Below are 18,431 nucleotides of genomic sequence, written 5' to 3' on the forward strand. Positions count from 1 at the left end.
GTTTTTTTCACATTTATTTTTGGTGCAAATTAGATATATACTGTAAATGCAGCCATGTAAAAATGTTATGACTTGTATATATTTATTATTTCGACGGTAAGCCTTATATCATGGTTTATAAAGTGCTTTAAAATACTCGATCAAAATGAAATGCTCACTTCTAATCATGCATAGAATAAAATAATTTCAAAATATTTTAGCCTTAACTTCATTCATATATAAATGTACATGTAACATCAATGATCTACATAAATATTGAAAGAGGCTATCCAAAAATATAAATCTGAATGACAATATGAAGCATTTTTACACCACACAAATCCACATTTCAATAAATACCAAAAATACACCCAAGCAGTTTTTCAGCTTTGTGACAGAGTATATCATCTGAAACATCTCTTATCAAAAGTCATCTTATTAAACACCTGATTTTCTCCACCATACAATAATCTTCTTACTTGCTCCATCAAAATAATGAATCCAGCAAAATCCTTATGGATTATAAAGTCATTTCTTCATAAATGAAACAATATGCTTATCTCTCTGGATAGACTTTCTGTCCGGCATTGCTTTTGAAGAACTTGCCGATTGTGTGTTTTGTGCTCAACACTTTGATTTTTTTTTGAGGGAGGAAGAGAAGATGATGATGGCTGCCTGTAGTAACAATGGAGAATACATCATAAGACACACAAATAATACACAATAGTGTTAGAGTTTAGGGCTGGTAAGATTTGTTTAATGTTAATGAATAAAGCCACCTAATAACAATTTAGTTACTCAAGAAACATTTCTTCTTATTATCAATGTTAAAATCAGGTGTGCTGCTTAATATTTCTGTGCAACCGTCGATACGTTTTCAAGATTGTTTGATGAATAGAAAGTTAAAAAAAAAACATTCTGTAACACTATACATTTCACTTTTGTCACTTTTGATCGATTTATTGCATCCTTGCTCAAATCAATGTATTAATATTTTTTTCTAAATCTTACTGACCCCAAACTTTTAAACATTAAATACATTCAAATTGCATTCTTACAATATTGTACTATTGCCTTTTACACAGTTAAATACCTTTTGCTTTTTTCTCTCACTTCAGAAACTCTCCCGTGGTCCCCCAGTTGGCCTATCAAAACAAAACAACAAGAGTATTATAAGCATTTCCTTTACGTACTTGTCTTGGTTTGGTTATTGTTACCAAATCCCAATACCAAATCCTTGAATTCTTCATTTTTGGTCATACTTTCTGTTAAGGTCCAATTATCACTGATAACAAACCATTAACCATGACTTTTTACTTTTAATAAACTCCTAATTTGCAGCTTATTAATAGTTAGTAGCTATGTTTATGTACTGAGTAGAACTAGAGATGCAGAATATGTGCTTTGTAAGTACCAATAAACAGCCAATACTGTATGTTAATAATAGGCATACTAATAAGCAACTAGGTGAGAATTGGTCCCTATACTAAAGTGTTGATTATTCTTTTGTTGTTGTTGTTGATTATTATTCTTATTTTTGCACTGACCTCGTACACTCTTGAGTGCTGGTTCCTCTGAATGATCCACAGGAGGATGGGATTCTCTAAACTCCAGCAGAACTTCCTGGTTGAGACACATATCCACATGCCGGTTGAAGAGCACGAGGTCATCAGTGCTTTGCGGCTGACTGCACATGGGACACGTCAAAGACAAGTCTTTCGAGTCAGATGACATCTCTGTGACAGCCTCAAGATTGTGTGTTGTGGGTGAGGATTTAGAACTCGATTCAAAACCAGGCATCTTCTTTTTAGAAATAACAGAATGCTTTCCATTTATTGTTGTCCTGTGACAAAAAAATGGAGTTTTGAAATCACCGTCTTCATCAGTTTCCACCAGTGGCACAGAGATGCTAGTGGACGGCTTCTCTTCATTACAGGATGGGTCGTGGCTTGAGGATTTTAAAGTCCTGCTTCCTGAATTTGATGCAGGTGGTTTGCTGTCGAGCTCTTCCTGTTCCTTAGGCGCATCCAAATGTGTGGGTTCATTATCCAGTGCACTGCCCTTCAGACATTCATCAATGTGGTTGTTGAAAGCTGTAAGGTTTACATCCTTCATCTCGGTGTTGCACATGGGACAGGTGAGAAACTGCAGCACCTGGGTTGAGATTTTAAACGATGGCTTTAAAAAAGCAGGTTTGCTTACATAGCTTGTTGTGTCTGTCCCCGAGTTTGTATTTGACAAACTTTTTGCTAATGTTGTGTCTGACAGATTGTTTGTTGTTGGTAGATCTATCTGTGTAGCAGCAGCTGCGTCAGCACTATTGTTTGTTGTGTCTGTACCAGCCATGACAGACATTTGTTCCTGCTGCTGCTGTAGTCTTTTCAACTGTGCTCTTTGAAAAAACGATTGCTTTAGATTTGGATTTTTGCTCAGACACAGAAGGTTCTTTCATCTCAGTGGACTGTGGCTTTAGGAAACTGGCATCATCGCTGTCTTCTTCTGCTTTGAGTACAGATCCAGCACACTGTGTGAAACTGCCTGAATCAGATCCATCTTTCTGCAGGAATCCCATTATACTCCTCTGAAGAGGCTTTTTATCTTCAGCGCTGATAAAGGCGGACACTCGAACGCCTGTTGCAAAACACACATCAGAAACTGAATCTGAAATAAACACACCTAAGGTAGCTTCAGAAAGGAAAAAAAAGATATCTTATTGTATGGTCTGATTCTTTGTGCATGATGTCAAATACTGCAATGATGAATCATTTCGATTTCAATATATATATATATATAGTATGCCATGATAACCAAAATATTTCTACTTAATAATAAGATTTTATTATTATTTAAATATAGTTCAAAGATTTTTGTTTAGTCTAAATTTTTATATATTTTATAGAAATTATATAACAATTTCATTTTTTTAAAGTTAACTTTTATTTGGCAAGGGTGCATCAAATTTATCGAAAGACTTTTATACTTTATGTTTTAAGACTTTGACATTTTGACTTTTATAGGTCTAATGTTACCAAAAAAAAGAGATTTTATATAAACACAGTTCTTTTGAGCTTTCTGTTCTTCAAAAAATTCTTGAAATTTTTTTTTTATCACAGTCTTCAAAAAATATCAAGCAGCTTTGTTTTCAAGACTGATAAGAAAGAATGATCAGCAAAAGAGCATAACAGCATATCTTATCAACAAATAAGCATATTAGAATGTTTCTGAAGGATTATAAATAATATTTCAAAAACTGATCATATAGAAAACATTTTAAACTTATTGTAATTACTGTATTTTTGAAAAAAATGCATCTTTGGTGATATACATATATATGTATATGTATACACACTAATATTTCAAAGAAATAATGGAGAACTACTTTTAGAATAACAGGAGGTGTAATCTATACCCATGAGTCTTAGTTTTAGTGGCTGAGGGCTGACACTGTCAATCTCAACTTTGAGAAGGTCCTTAGCAGCAGCAAAGATCTCCTCCTCAGAGCAGACAGCATACTGCAGTGTAAACGCTCTGGTCTTTACTTCAAATTTGACGTTCTTCAGCTTCAAAGTAACAGTTTTGCCCTATAGTACAAACACAAATACATTCCATCTTATGAATGCGAGACCAATATCTCTGCATGTTTACATTTATACTAATAGTTTATCTGAAATGTTTCTGCACATCATAAACTATGTGGAAACTATGTGTATGTGTGTGTGTGTATGTATGTATGTATATATATATATATATATATATATATATATATATATATATATATATATACACATACATACATACACACACACACACATACACACAGTACTGTGCAAAAGTCTTAGGCCACTAGTATTTTTACCAACAAAAAATGGGTTATTTCTATATTTTGCTGCAGTGTGTCAGTAGGAAATATCTGCTTACATTTCAAATATCGCCATAAATAGATTTTATTAATTAACTTCTATTAACTTAACTAAATTAAATGTTAAATCAACATTTGGTGTGACCACACTATGCGTAAAAAAATCTTTTGTCCTAGGTGCAATTGCACATTGTTTTTCAGGTATCTTTGCAGGTAGGTATCTTGAAATGTCTTGGAGACACTGCCACAGTTCTTCTGGATTGAGTCTGTCTCAGTTTGTTCTGTTTCTTCATGTTGAGATCAGATCTCTGTGTGGAGACCTGGCTGCTGTTAGACTCCCTGTGCAAACAAAAATCTCGCTGGATTACTACAATTAATGGCAAAAATAATGTTTGGAAATGTAAACTGATATTTCCTTCTGACACACTACAGCAAAACATAGAAATAACGGACTTAAAACCATTTTTTGTTGTTGAAAATACTAGTGGCCTAAGACTTTTGTGTATGTGTGTGTGTATATATATACTGTATATCTTCGAAAAAGCATCTGCAAAAGCAACTCTAGTACATAATCACTTTCACTTGTTGGCTATTTCCAACACTCCGTATAACGAGGAGAGAAGGTACCTTAAGGCCCTCCCGATGAAGGTCCTCTGCTAAGTCATGACAGAGATCTCTGCACAGGGAATACTGCTCCTCTGCATCACTCATCTCCCCAAACGTCCTAAAAGAAAGAGAGAATAGAAATAACACAAAAAAATGGAGGGAAGGTAGAAACAGAATGCTGATTTCAAGTTAACAGACATGTCTGGATCTGAAACATGGCGGTGAAGAAAGACTGGAGAATATTTTGAGCAGATTACCTCTCAGTGCTTATGCTTTTTCTTTCTGAGTTCCTGAAACAAAAGACCATTTTTTCCCCATGAAATATTAGAATAAAATTCATATTCTGAATCTAAACAATTAGTACGCAAAAATTTTGACACTGTAGCACTAAAAAAACAACACCTCTCCATACATGTGTAGCCCAAACCCAATGATATGTGAAGGAAATTATGCCAGGAGCTTCCCGAAAAAAGCAGAGATAGTAGTGCCATCTGCTGGCCCAGCTGGTCACAGTTGACAATACCCAGAGCAGCCAGCATCTTCTCAGTAACCTTGCCAACACCAGACACCAGGAATAAATACACAATAATATTAGGCCACATTAATAAGCTATAAGACTGTTAAAGATAAATGGGTCAGACGGACCTTTCTGACAGGAAAGTACTTCATAAACTCCATCACAACTTGCCGCTCAGGAGGAATTTGGTACTGGCCATTGGGCTTGTTCTTATCACTGCATACTTTTGCAAGCATCATGTTTGGGGCAATGCCTCTAAGAGAGATCAAACAAGGAAAACATATTCTTTATTTTTTACATAATGTGTGAAGACATTTAAGTATAAATACCTAAACAAACCATCCAGTCTCTCACCTGCACTGGCTGTAAGAGATGTTTTCTGCTCAATATGGAAACGCATCTCCCTCACAGCCTCCTCTGCACTCGTCCTAAACACGTCTGCTTTCATATCAGCCCCTGAGAGAGAGAGCGAGGAGCTGGGACTGTCCTCGAACAGCACAGGAGAAAGATCATCTTTCCCTGATTCAGCCGCAGACCTGTCTGCATCATTTCCTTTAAAAGAACACAACAAAGAACATTAATCAAGTTACTATAATCACTCATAACAACAACAAAAAAACGGACTTTCATTTTCAATGCTCTACAAAAGAAAAACAAGTACAAATCTTTTGATTCCTTTAAAAAAAATTGTAATCTTTTAGATGTTATGGACCCCAAATATTATCACCCTTTTGCTATTATATTTTATAAAGGGACCCCCATTATAAAATTTAAAAGGCAGCTATATATTTATGGTTAAATGTGAGTCAAACATTATTTGGAAAAGAATAAGTTTATAAATCTACACAAACGTTTACTATGGTACTGTAAAATATATTTTATTCATTACTTTATTTAAATACAATATTCGCATCTGATGTATGTGCTGAAGACTGAAAACAAAACTTTTTTACAATTAATAGGAGGACTTTAGGAGATTGTATAATTTTTTTTAAGTTGCAATTTAGAAGTAAAATTAAGGTAAGTTAGGTCAAGTTAACTTAATACCAAAATCACAAGCACATCACTTGATTTTTAAAACACAGAGAAGTTGTCACAAGTCTATATCTTAGTAGCATTTCTCACAAGAATCATTGTGTTACATGTTATGACATATGTGTTTTAAATGTTATAAATGTTTAAATTGTATTAGTTGCAATAGCTATATTGCAATGGTTTTATAGTTTTATGTTTCATGAGTTGCTGTAGCAGCCTATGTTTCAATAATACAAAAATAATATTAAAGCCCATAGGCTCCAGTGTGACAAAAAAAATTATTTTGCATGTGATTAATCGTATTTAAACAGCACTACTGTAAACGTTTCCTCAGCGCTGACTCCTCCAGCACTACACAATAGACTACAGTAATGCACCTGTCTTGGCTTCGTGGATGTGATATGTTCGCATGGTCTCTGGCCAGTGCTTCCGCTGCTCCAGGTGCTCAGTGTATCCAGATAATCTACTGAATAATGTAAGAGTAAGATACAACATACCTGGACACTCACAGCTCTGTATTTGTCAAAGTTAGTTGGCACAATGACAACATTTGGACAGAGCTTCTTAGCAATGAACCCTGGCATGGCAGCACGGACACCAAACCTCTTGGCGTGGTAATTGGAGGTTGACTGAAAATGAGAATGATTTAAAATGTCAGCATTGTTGACATGTGACAATGCTTTCGATTTATTTCAGATTCTCACCAGCATGCTCATAGATCCCACTGCCATTGGTTGGTCCCTTCAGCTCTGGGCAGTCTCTCATTTCTACAGCAGCACTGAAAAAACTGAAATTTGTGTCCACATGGTGGGAAATCCAATCATAAAATTTATGACAATCATTACTGAGTTATTACAGAGATACCTCTGCTTGTGCTTGCTTCAGTTGTTCTTTCGTGATTCTTGCTTTTTGCACCATCATCTTTTCAATGCGTTGATTCACCTGCTGCTCCTTCTTCAGTTCATTCTCATAAAATTTTGATCCCTGTCATTCAAAATAAACAATCGGTCTTGTAAAATCGGTATGTAAAAACACTGTCTTGCACTGTGAATTGCTATCTAGATATATTTAATTTAAAACTATGTAAACAACATTTTTAGTAAGTTAACAATGATTACACGTTTTGTCATGTCATCATCATACTGTATCATCTATGGCACCTAGAAGATTGAAAACCTCTGACAAAGGCTACACTTTATAATAACATTCATATAACCTAAATACAAAGCCTAATCAAGTATGCATGCATAATACTGTGTAACCTAAGTAAATAAATAGCTGTGCAAACCTTGGAGGTTTCCAGAATGATCTTGTTGATCACTTGCCTCCATGCCAGCTTTGTTATCATTGAGAGCGATCCTGGAGAGAAGATGAGCTCCAGAGCTGCTGCTCGCAGCACCCTGATGATGAAGACTCTCCATCTTCAACCTGTAACCCAGTAACGTTAACCGACTGTCATGGAGTCTACATCGCCACCTGCTGTACAGTATGGGAATACGAACTTAGTATGAGCAACAATTATTGGGGGTTTCAATCTATGGTTTCAATGGACTTTAGGAGATTGTATTTTTTTTAAGTTGCAATTTAGAAGTAAAATTATGGTAAGTTAGGTCAAGTTAACTTAATACCAAAATCACAAGCACATCACTTGATTTTTAAAACACAGAGAAGTTGTCACAAGTCTATGTCTTATTAGCATTTCTGACAAGAATCATTGTGTTAGATGTTATGACATATGTGTTTTAAATGTTCTAAATGTTTAAATCGTATTAGTTGCAATAGCTATATTGCAATGGTTTTATAGTTTTATGTTTCATGAGTTCCTGTAGCAGCCTATGTTTTAATAAGCCCCATAGGCTCCAGTGTGACAAAAAAAAAATATTTTGTGGTCGACTTTATGTTATGAATAGGCTCATATGTCTATACAAAAATTGACTTTTAAAAAAATAACCCATGTTCTTCAGTAGTTCAAGTTCAACTTCAAGTAGTTTCTATATAACGTTAAATAAGATTAGTTTTTAACGCCGTTACAGAGTGCACTGTATCGGTGAGAAAACAACTAAATAAGTGATAATACATTTATGTAACAAGTGATTTTAGTTTCGCTTTTGGCTAGTGGCCAATTTCGAGAAATGATCGCTTGGTCTCGCGAGAGTTCATTATGACATTTTATTTTAATTGTGAGTCATTTCCCAAACATTTTGCTCCCTTGCCTTGAATGGCATTTCGGGAAGAGGAAACCATTTGTTGTTTGTTTGGAGTCCACATTAGCAGCAATTGCGACTCTCGCGATATTTTGCTGCTGCCAACACTTCCTTTACAGACAAAGACGAGGTGGTGGAAGAGGATCGGCGACTGACTAATATATCTCTTACAAATGAGATTTATGCGTAAAAAGTAGTAAGAACAGTGCTGTGACATTTATTTTTGTGTTTTAATTTTATGGCTTGATTCTCTTATAACGACACATAACGCAACATTTACTTTGTCGTTAGAGGAACTGGCGTGTTTCCTCAAGAAAGCCAGCTAACGTTAGATGGCACATTTTAAAGTGAAAGATATGGATTAAAAAACGACGAAATGATCCGCGAGATTTGCGTAGGGCTGGTTTTGACACTGTTAATCAACATAGGTAAGAACACAAAAGGCATGATGCTTGGAGCTGCAGTAACTGTAATATTTAAATGATTACTTTCATATCCATAACACAGAATACCGCCTGTCTGTTTTATTTCAGAGGAGACACTGTGCTTAAATCCGCCCCAGGATGTCAGGATAGTCCGATCAAATCTTCAGTGGAAGAGGCCTGCAGACGATGATGACAGTGTCCTGTATTCACTGCAGTATAAACCTGGCCAGTAAGCATGCTGTGTTAATTAAAGGGATAGTTAAAGTTTATAGTTCTGTCATCATTTACTCACCCTCATGTTGTTCCAAACCCTGATGATATTCTTCCTGACATTAATTTCTTCTCTATTGTTACTATGAATGTAGCAAAACAGGTGATGAATGGTACAGTGTGACGAGCCATAACGGGACACAGTTAAGATTTCAAATCACTCCTGAGTTTTATGGAGCAGTATTTCGAGTGCGTGCAGAGAAAGGAATCAACGTGTCAGAATGGCAGTATTCCGATTCAGTCAATTGTGCAAATGGTAAGGAGTGCTTTATGTGGTTATATATGCCTTCCATTTGAAACTAAAACATTTGTTTATCATCTCTAATATGTAAAATAACTTATGCGCACATGTTCACATTCATGTATGTCTTTGTTTATCCTATTTTACAGCTAACTTCTGTGTTCCTCTGTTGAAACTGTCTGTGAAACCTGAAATGGTTTTGGTGACTATGGCGCATATGGACGAGAGCTTAGAAAAAGAAGATGGAGAGCATGTTGAATTTAATTTATCATATTGGAAAGTGAATAACGGAGGATACTTAAAGGTCTCTTGCATCTTTCACACAGTAAAAGTCATATAAATGTACTAATTCTCTATATCTCTGTAAGAGGACTATTGTAAAGGTGACAATACTTTTTAATCCTTCAGCCAGAGTCTGTTATTACAAAAAGCAAGAATGAACCCATTGTTCAACCGGAATCAGGGCAAAGGTACTGTTTCCAGGTTCAGTATTTGCTCTACGAAAAGCCCTATGGGAACGTTAGCAACCCAATTTGTGCAATCATCCCGGAAACACGTAAGTCTTATTCACTTATTCCAAACTGCAACAGTATGATTCACATTGTTTAATGTATAAAACCACCAGAAATTAGTTTGTTTTATTCAGATGCTGAAATGAATTGCATGCTGCAATAAATAATGAACTTTGCTAACATGCTTTCGTTTGTTTAACTGATAACTAATAATGCCTCCTGTTCTTTCATTCTTATTTTCCCATGTAGCTGAAACAATAAAAAGCCGGCATTTACTGTATAGTATATTTGCTTCATTTCTGGTTACGGCCATTTGTGGAGTCTGCATTCTTCTGCTTTTTAAACACCACAAAAAGGCCAAACGGTTGTTACAGCCACTTCGCCTGGAAATTCCTAACCACTATCAGGAGGTAAACATCCATATTTTAGAATGATCATTTCACTGAGATCAAGTTACTGTTAATACGGCAAATTATAACAGTGTGATACTTTTATGTGCAAGTTGTCAAATTTGTGCGGGTACTTAAAAGTCCTACTACCAGGCAACTATCCACTCTTAAATGCCCATGGATCAGCAAGAGTCAGATGTGAAAGAAGATTTTATTATTATTATTAAATGATTAATATTTTCTCTCCCTGTGTGTAGTTTTTTAGGTCTGGGGAGTTTCCTCTTCAGGCTTGTCCAAGTGGCAGCAGTCAAAGTTTGCGTTCATATGACATGATCACAGTAATAGAGTGCAGCAATTTGAAGCAGAAAGGCCAAGAAGAGGAACAAGAAACAATCATTTCAACTTAACGGTCGTGCACATTCTTATGCATATTCTTAGTTTATTTTACATTTTTTGGCAAGTAATATACTTTGCACTTTACTAAAAAAAGTCAGATCTCTCCTGTGTAAATCTAGATTTTTGTCGAATTCTGGGTCAGGATCAGAATACTTTTTTTTTTTATGAGCAATAGGGTATATATATTGGTTGTGTATATAGGGTAAATGATAACTTGGAGTAGTTTTTTTTCATTTATTTCAGCTATTTGTGTTCGATTGTCAGTGTTCGACATTTCTAGATCTATTAACACTAAATATGAAAATCCTTGTTTGTCGCACCAGTTATTTGTGTTCGATTGTCAGTGTTCGACATTTCTAGATCTATTAACACTAAATATGAAAATCCTTGTTTGTCGCACCAGTTTTAGGACCATGTAATCACTATCTACATATAATCTGGATAAGTATCTAGGATGGGGAAAGCAAGGGGTGAGCTCAAGTAAATAATGAAATTCCTTCCCAAAAACCATTTAAATATGGTTACGGTAAATATACGGAAATAGCAAATCACTGTTAATAATTTAATTTGCTTGTCTTCGTTTGGCATTATATTGGCCACTCCATTCTATCTTCTGCTGTTCCTTCTTTGTTAGAACACAAGTGCTCAGTTTTTAGTATTAAGTATTGAATTGCCTTAATATTATTTAAAATTCCTTCTTAATAGCAGTATTGGTCTTGTCTTCCCCATTTCTTATATATTATATATTTTTGTGAAAATTATTTGGTTGCCATCATTTCAAAAATATAACATAGCATAGCATTTTATTGTAACAAATACAGTTATCTATTCTGATGAATTCTTTATGGAGGAAAGGAGCATCTTTGAAGAGTGACATCTTAAAAAGTATGCTGTGTCGGAGCTTATTTTAATTACATGTTCATTTGTGTTGCTTTTGATAAAATGTTCAGTCTATTAGTAACTTTGTTGTAGAAAAACTATGAAAACCTTAATTTTGTCATAGTGGCCATTTGACAAGCAATACCAAGTTAGTTGTTGTGGTCAATATTTTTTACACTGTAAAATAATAGTGGGGTTGAATGTATGTGGTTTGATAAATGACTTTCATATAATGTAATTAGGAAAATACTTTATAGATTTAAAACTACTGCTAATTGAGAAACATCACTCGCTGTGTTTTCAGGTTAAGTCGTCTTTCAGACATTTGTCTTTGCTCAACTGTGAAATCCCTGAAGAATGTAAATGTTTGCTGTTCTTGGTTTCTTGCTCAAGACGTTTTGTGCAAGTTTCATAATGGAGAAAAAAGTGATAGAAATTAAAAAATAAAATAACAAGAAACAAAACGGTTTCCTTTTCTTTATTTAGATAAGGGTATAAAGTATTTATCCTAATTCTTTACATCATGCAATTAAACTTCTTAAACTTTTTTTTTGCCACAAGAGGGCACAATCCTACTTGACGTACCAAATGGTGTTGCTCTCATCTTCCCTTCATAAACCCTTCTGCTTTTTGAGAAAACCTAATCCTATATTGCAGCATTGCACACCTGATGAAAAGACTCATTTGTTTATTTATAAAAGCTGGGAGTGAAAACCCATTTTAGTCTGAACTGTGAACTTTTGCACCCTGTTTTCTTCAAAGAACACCTTGTCATTGCATGAGGCTGAAGCAAAGAATGTGCCAGTGGCATAGAGTGTGTTGGATGGCTTTAGAGATGACAAGGAACAGGCTTAAACCCCTTAACTGTTCCTCTTGAAGCCTTTGTCCCAATATCTCCATCAAAGGAATGTTATTAAAAAGCCTCCATGCAGACCCACAGTGAGGAACGAAGGGCTTCAAATACTGAACGGCAGACAGGTGTTTGTGTCCTGAGAAAGACAGACACGTTTGTCTAAGAGGTTGTTCTTTTCATGGACTAATATCCCTTCTGAAAAAGCCAGCATTAGAAGTTTTGCTGTTCTTGGATGGTTTATCTTGTTTGGTCTAACTTGTCTGCTATGATAGCCAAGCTGCTGTTTAGCTGGATGGTATTGTGAGACAATTATTGGTTGAGACTGAAAGGAATATATTGAGTCAACTTTTGTCTTTTACTATTTGCAAAGTGAGTCAACAAACATACAACACATATGCAGCTGTGACAGAAATTCCCTGCTAGCTATTATAGTCTATGCTGAGACAGAAGGAGATGTCTAGAAAAAGAGATGTGAGAGTGTCAGCAATAACCAGCTAAAACCAGATCATTCTACCTCAGCGGTTGAGATGCCCAGGACATTATCTTCCTGTATGCAAGAAAAATAGATTCAATTCAGAAGCATTTCATATGCAGTCAAGTAATAAATGAAGTAAACTAAGTAAATTTCTATCACAATGGCCAGTTGATCTCCCAGCCTGATCATCACAGAACCAGTCAGGAAGACCAGCTACAATGGGCAAATCAGTTTAGGCAATTCTAAGCTGTGTAGCTCTTGTCTGTTTTTCTTTAGTTATGTCTGGAGTTCTTTTATGCTAATGGGATCAAAAGCTGTGCAGAACAACTCTGATATAGTTAGTTAACTTTGGACTGTGGGTTTTATAAAAAACATTCTTGTGTGCAAAGTGAAGTGAAGTGAAGTGACATTCAGCCAAGTATGGTGACCCATACTCAGAATTTGTGCTCTGCATTTAACCCATCCGAAATGCACACACACACACACTGTGAGCACACACCCAGAGCAGTGGGCAGCCATTTATGCTGCGGCGCCCGGGGAGCAGTTGGGGGTTCAATGCCTTGCTCAAGGGCACCTAAGTCGTGGTATTGAGGGTGGAGAGAGAACTGTACATGCACTCCCCCCACCCACAATTCCTGCCGGCCTGGGACTCGATCTCACAACCTTTCGATTGGGAGTCCGACTCTCTAACCATTAGGCCACGACTTCCCCAAAGGTCCATCTCTCAAGAAATTATTTAAAGCATGGAAAGAAGATTTGTTATCAGTGTTATTATCATCATCATCAGCAATATTTAAAACAGTTGAGTACATTTATTTGTTTCAGGATTCTTTGATGAATAAAAAGATCCGATTAACATTTATCTGAAATAAGAAGCTTTTGTACTATACATTCAAAAGCTTGGAGTCATATATCCCAGACAGCAACATAGTGTTATACATAGCAACATACACATTAAATTATAGAAATTAATATTTTTATTTAGCAATGATGCTTTAAATCGACAAAAGGTGATGTTAAGATAAATTATGACTTTTCATCAAAGGAATTTTACAGTTTAAACAGTCAAAAATATTTCAAAATTGTACTTTTTTTGAGGTACTTTCGATCAAATAAATGAAGGTTAAGTGAGCAGAAGAGAATTCTTTAAAAAACATGAAAAATCTTAGTGTTCATAAACTTTGACGTGTAGATAACTCTTATGATATTTTATCGAGGATGTATAAATTTTTTCAAAAGTAAATGTAAAGACATTTATAATGTTACAGATGTCTATTTCAAACAAACGTTTTTTTTTTCTATTAATCAAATTAGAATTTAAAAAGGGAAAAATGTTTCCACATAATTATTAAGCAGCAAAACATTAAAAAAAATAATAAAATTAAACAATTAAGAAATGTTTCTTGAGCAGCAAATTACTATATTAGAGTATGATTTCTGAAGGATCATGTGACCCTGAAGGCTGGAGTAATGTTTGCTGAAAATTCAGCTTGGCCATAACATTAATATATTACATTTCATAATATTTTTTGATCAAATAAATGCAAAAAACAAAACAAATATCTTACACATGTGCATGCATGTCTTTAGCCGAAAAAGTCTATAGCCAAAGTGCAACCCATGGTTAAATATTTGAGAATCAAAACATATTCTTAAGCTGCAAACCAAATTAAAACTATAGATTCTTATCTATTTATGACAAGCTTAGATACATTTGTTATCAGAATGGACTTTCAAACTGACACGAACAAGATGATGGCAACCAGTGATTTAGAGTAAATAATCTTTAAAAACGTAAGCCTTTAAACAAATCAAGTTTGAGTGCTTTCATTACAGATTTTGATGATGGTCTTTGAGTTCTTGATTCGTCATGAAGTGTTTGGTTAATTTTATGTTGATGTTTATAACAATTAGTATTTTGAGAGCTCAGCGCTCTTTCTGGAAGTTCGCCACTTTAGAAAACTCTTAGAGAGATGTTTTTTTTTAAAGACAAGAATGGATTGGAAGTTTGGTAAAGAATCTTGTGCCAAGAAAAAAAATATCAGGACATCTGAGGCTTTCAAAATCACTTAGTTCACTCACTGGTTTATTTTGCCTGCAGATAAACCTGCAGAAAACTCCACACAATATTAAATGACAGTTTTAAAGAAATGCTACACTTTAGGCTATATGTTAAAGTCAGAATATACTTGCATTCTGTTTTAAAAACATTTGCTAAGTTTTATTTCAAGGACTACAACAGTTGTTTGATTTGTCAGGAATGTAAATGGACATCCTTGTGGTAGTTGTAGTCATTATTTTCTAATTAGGTAATTGTTAGTCTGTGTAACTTATGTTGTTAAACAAAACATGGAATGTTTTCTCAGATATTATTTTACTCTAAAACTGAAAAGCCACAGGAAATTCACAAAAGAACGCAGAGTAAATGCTAAGTGTCTTTTAGGACTACAAAATGTACATCTCTGAAGTTAATACTTAAAATTCATCCAGATCAAAAACAAATAATATAAATGGTAAAATAATTGTATATATTGTGTTCTAATATGTATTTTTTCTTCATAAGATCCACATTTTGCACATTGGTCTACAAAAGCATATGGCATTGACAGTTGCTTATGAGAAGCAAAGAAAGAAAGAAAGAAAGAAGAAGAAAAACATAAAGCATGTGCATAGAATAAAATATGAATATTGTCAAATACATATTTTCCACAAATCTTTTGTCTACATCATCTAACACATGAACAGCTGATGTTACAGTAAAGTCTGCTCTCTTTTGTCCCTACAGGGGAGAGGAAAGGAATGGCTGACCTTTAGAAAGACCACGCTCTCCAACTGAGCGTTTAATAATGTATCATTTACTACAGCGCGCGCGCGCGCGTGTCTGTGTAGCATAAACATTGTGTTCTATGGTTTCATTTTAATCTAGCTGAAATGCTTACGGATGAAACATAACATAACATAATAACATGATGCTATCTGACATGATGAAAGTTAGCAATTTGATACAATCACATCTCTGTTTTCCTTTTTAAAAAGCGTATTCAGATAAACAATTTTTTTACGTTCTATGAAATGTAACATAAACGCCTCACTTTATCTATTTACAATTTCTTCACTTATCTAACGTGTGTAATGTGTATTTCGACTTCTCCGGTTGGTGTGAGATTTCCACGGAAGGTGTCGCTGTGTCTCACGTGAATCTGAAGCGAGCACCAGGTGCGCGCGGAGTACCTGTTTTCATCCAACAGCCAAACTTTGGATCCGTTGGTCACATGAGCGCACATTAAAATAGTTACTCGGGTTAGCTACCTGTGTTTACACTTTGAGGCGTGTATTTTCAAGTTAATGAATTGCCGTTTCAAAGAGAAATTGGTGTGTCATCTTACTCAAGGTACACGCGCGTTTAAGCGCAACTTTTTGACCTCCCACTCGTGCTGTGACGTGCCTAGCAGCGGCTAGTAATAAATGAAAGGCGCAATTTGAAGCGTCCAGTTGTTCTGCTGCTTCAGCAGACGCGCGTTACATCTGTCACATGCGGCGGAGCACATTCAGACTGGACGGGAGGTATTTTAGATTTTCTTTCTGTCACTTTTTGCTTTTTGTTATTAGAAAAAAAGTAATGTATCTTATTTTATTCATAAGGAGTTGTTAAAACCAGTGTTGTCAGTGTTTTGGGAGCGCGCAGTAACGTAACAGTTGACGTTTGGCGTTGCAGTGCTTCCATTGATCGCTCTGGACTGAAGCAGCAAACCACTGGAATACATAATCAGCGATTCAACTTCACAAAATGAGCGGCGGTAAGAGGTAAGACCCCCAAAACCTGCTCCTGTATTTATCGGCTCTGTGATCAGGATTATAGTTCAGTTAAGAAGTCTCCTCCAGTTCATAGAATAGCATCTGCAAACCCCCTGCAACATCAGACACTGAATTCACATTAAATATAAACATGCTGAGTCTTCATGGGACAAAACATAGTATTCCACAACTTACAGTAGCCTAGTTAACAACCCTACTTTTTGTCAGCCTTGCCAGATATGCTATTTATGAAAACTTTTATAAAATTCGATAATATCGAAGTCATCCTGGTCCACTTTCCATATTTCACGTTGTGAGTTCAACAACATCACAGGCTCTGCTGAATTCTTTTATGTTGTTGTTGTAATTTTACGTAATTGATGATTAAGTAATTGATGAGTCATGATTTCTGCCATAGCACGTTGTGTCAACTCCATCATATAAGACATATTACTGTCAGTTTTAGTTATTAGCAGCTAGAAATACCTTATGCAAAACATGGCTAATTTATCAGCACCTTCAGATTTTCAAACTGGTGACAGTTCAGAATAGAAGCTAAGAATCCATTTCATGTCAGTATTTATATTCACATGCAATATATTCTGCACCCAAACATAGTTAAGTGCCTCTTGCCTCTAACCTAACCCTAACCCTAACCCGTTTTGTAGGAGATTCACCCAAACCAATTTGTTAATATGTGAACTTAACATATTTTTTTATTTCATCTTTTTCTAGCCTGTTATGTCCCAGTACTCAATAAATCAGTGATACAAAATCTAAATATACAAGTTATATTTAAAGAAGAATGATTCTCTTATACTTAAAGGGATAGTTCACCCAAAAATGAAAATTATGTTATTATTAACTCACCCTCATGTCGTTCCAAACCAGTAAGACCTCCATTTATCTTCGGAACACAGTTTAAGATATTTTAGATTTACTCCGAGAGCTCTTAGTCCCTCCATTGAAACTGTGTGTACGGTATACTGTCCATGTCCAGAAAGGTAATAAAAACATCTTCAAAGTAGTCCAACTGACATCAGAGGGTCAGTTAGAATTTTTTGAAGCATCGAAAATACATTTTGGTCCAAAAATAGCAAAAACTACGACTTTATTCAGCATTGTCTTCTCTTCCGTGTCTGTTGTAAGACAGTTCAAAACAAAGCAGTTTGTCATATCCGGTTCGCGAACGAATCATTCGATGTAACCGGATCTTTTTGAACCAGTTCACCAAATCAAACTGAATCGTTTTAAATGGTTCGCGTCTTCAATACGCATTAATCCACAAATGACTTAAGCTTATAACTTTGTTATTGTGCCTGACACTCCCTCTGAGTTCAAACAAACCAATATCCCGGAGTAATTCATTTATTCAAACAGTACACTGACTGAAGTGAAGAGAGAACTGAATATGAACACCGAGCTGAGCCAGATAATGACTCGTTCACGAGTCAAGAACTGGTTGCATCGGTTTTCGGATCACCAGTAGTTCTTTCTGACAGTTCGATTCAATAAACCGGTTGAAGAAAACGATTCACCGGTTCTTTTGCGCTCGACGTAATGGCGTCATTGGCGATGACTGCAAGCCTTCGGTTTACCTGGGCTCATAACATTAGCACAGAATCGGTTCAGAATCAATCACCAAAAGAATCAGTTCGGTTCAGACGCTCTGTGTGTCGGTTTGCTTCACGCTGAATCACACATGCGCAGTATCATCAGCTCCTCGGTTCTCGAATCGGACACGTCTGACAGAAACGGTTCTTGACTCGTGAACGAGTCATTATCTGGCTCGGCTCGGTGTTCATCTTCATCTTCTCTCTTCACAGCAGTTCAGTCAGTGTACTGTTTGAGTAAATGAATTACTCCGGGATATTGGTTTGTTTGAACTCAGAGGGAGTGTCAGCCACATTAAAAAAGTTAACAGCTTAAGTCATTTGCGGATTAATGCGTATTGGAGACGCGAACCGTTTAAAACGATTCAGTTCGATTTGGTGAA

The 18,431-nt window shown here is 35.6% G+C and overlaps 3 protein-coding genes and 1 long non-coding RNA gene across 8 annotated transcripts in view; 3 read left to right on the plus strand and 1 right to left on the minus strand.

Moving 5' to 3' along the window:
* Positions 1–49: 49 nt before the first annotated feature.
* On the minus strand, positions 50–7,417 carry polk (polymerase (DNA directed) kappa). Its single transcript, XM_059549272.1, is given in 16 exon segments — positions 50–654; positions 1,073–1,124; positions 1,527–2,391; positions 2,393–2,610; positions 3,389–3,560; positions 4,466–4,562; positions 4,702–4,734; positions 4,847–5,014; positions 5,091–5,214; positions 5,316–5,513; positions 6,374–6,448; positions 6,451–6,625; positions 6,701–6,736; positions 6,738–6,980; positions 7,285–7,312; positions 7,314–7,417. Coding segments are annotated over 16 exon segments (2,727 nt in total). The 3' UTR covers positions 50–515.
* An 855-nt stretch (positions 7,418–8,272) lies between these two features.
* Positions 8,273–10,564, plus strand: ifngr2 (interferon gamma receptor 2). The gene is made up of 7 exons (XM_059549145.1): positions 8,273–8,628; positions 8,734–8,854; positions 8,991–9,151; positions 9,286–9,440; positions 9,545–9,692; positions 9,898–10,058; positions 10,295–10,564. Exons 1-7 carry the CDS (start codon positions 8,577–8,579, stop codon positions 10,442–10,444), a joined length of 948 nt encoding a protein of 315 aa, XP_059405128.1. The 5' UTR covers positions 8,273–8,576; the 3' UTR covers positions 10,445–10,564.
* Positions 10,565–10,621: 57 nt separating this feature from the next.
* Positions 10,622–11,764, plus strand: LOC132140355 (uncharacterized). The gene is made up of 2 exons (XR_009433783.1): positions 10,622–10,762; positions 10,843–11,764. It is a non-coding gene; the product is annotated as an uncharacterized LOC132140355 (long non-coding RNA).
* A 4,106-nt stretch (positions 11,765–15,870) lies between these two features.
* The window catches only part of slc4a4a (solute carrier family 4 member 4a), a 61,052-nt gene continuing 58,491 nt past the window's right edge, over positions 15,871–18,431 (plus strand). The window contains exon 1 of one of the 5 annotated variants that reach the window (XM_059550195.1): positions 15,871–16,444. In XM_059550195.1, the coding sequence (XP_059406178.1) occupies positions 16,428–16,444 (17 nt within the window). In that variant the 5' untranslated portion in view covers positions 15,871–16,427. The remainder of the gene's footprint in view (positions 16,445–18,431) is intronic. The other 4 variants (XM_059550198.1, XM_059550197.1, XM_059550200.1 and 1 more) reach the window with 4 other exon arrangements.

Source organism: Carassius carassius, chromosome 5 (genome assembly GCF_963082965.1).
Source record: "Carassius carassius chromosome 5, fCarCar2.1, whole genome shotgun sequence".
NCBI classification, from domain to species: domain Eukaryota; kingdom Metazoa; phylum Chordata; class Actinopteri; order Cypriniformes; family Cyprinidae; genus Carassius; species Carassius carassius.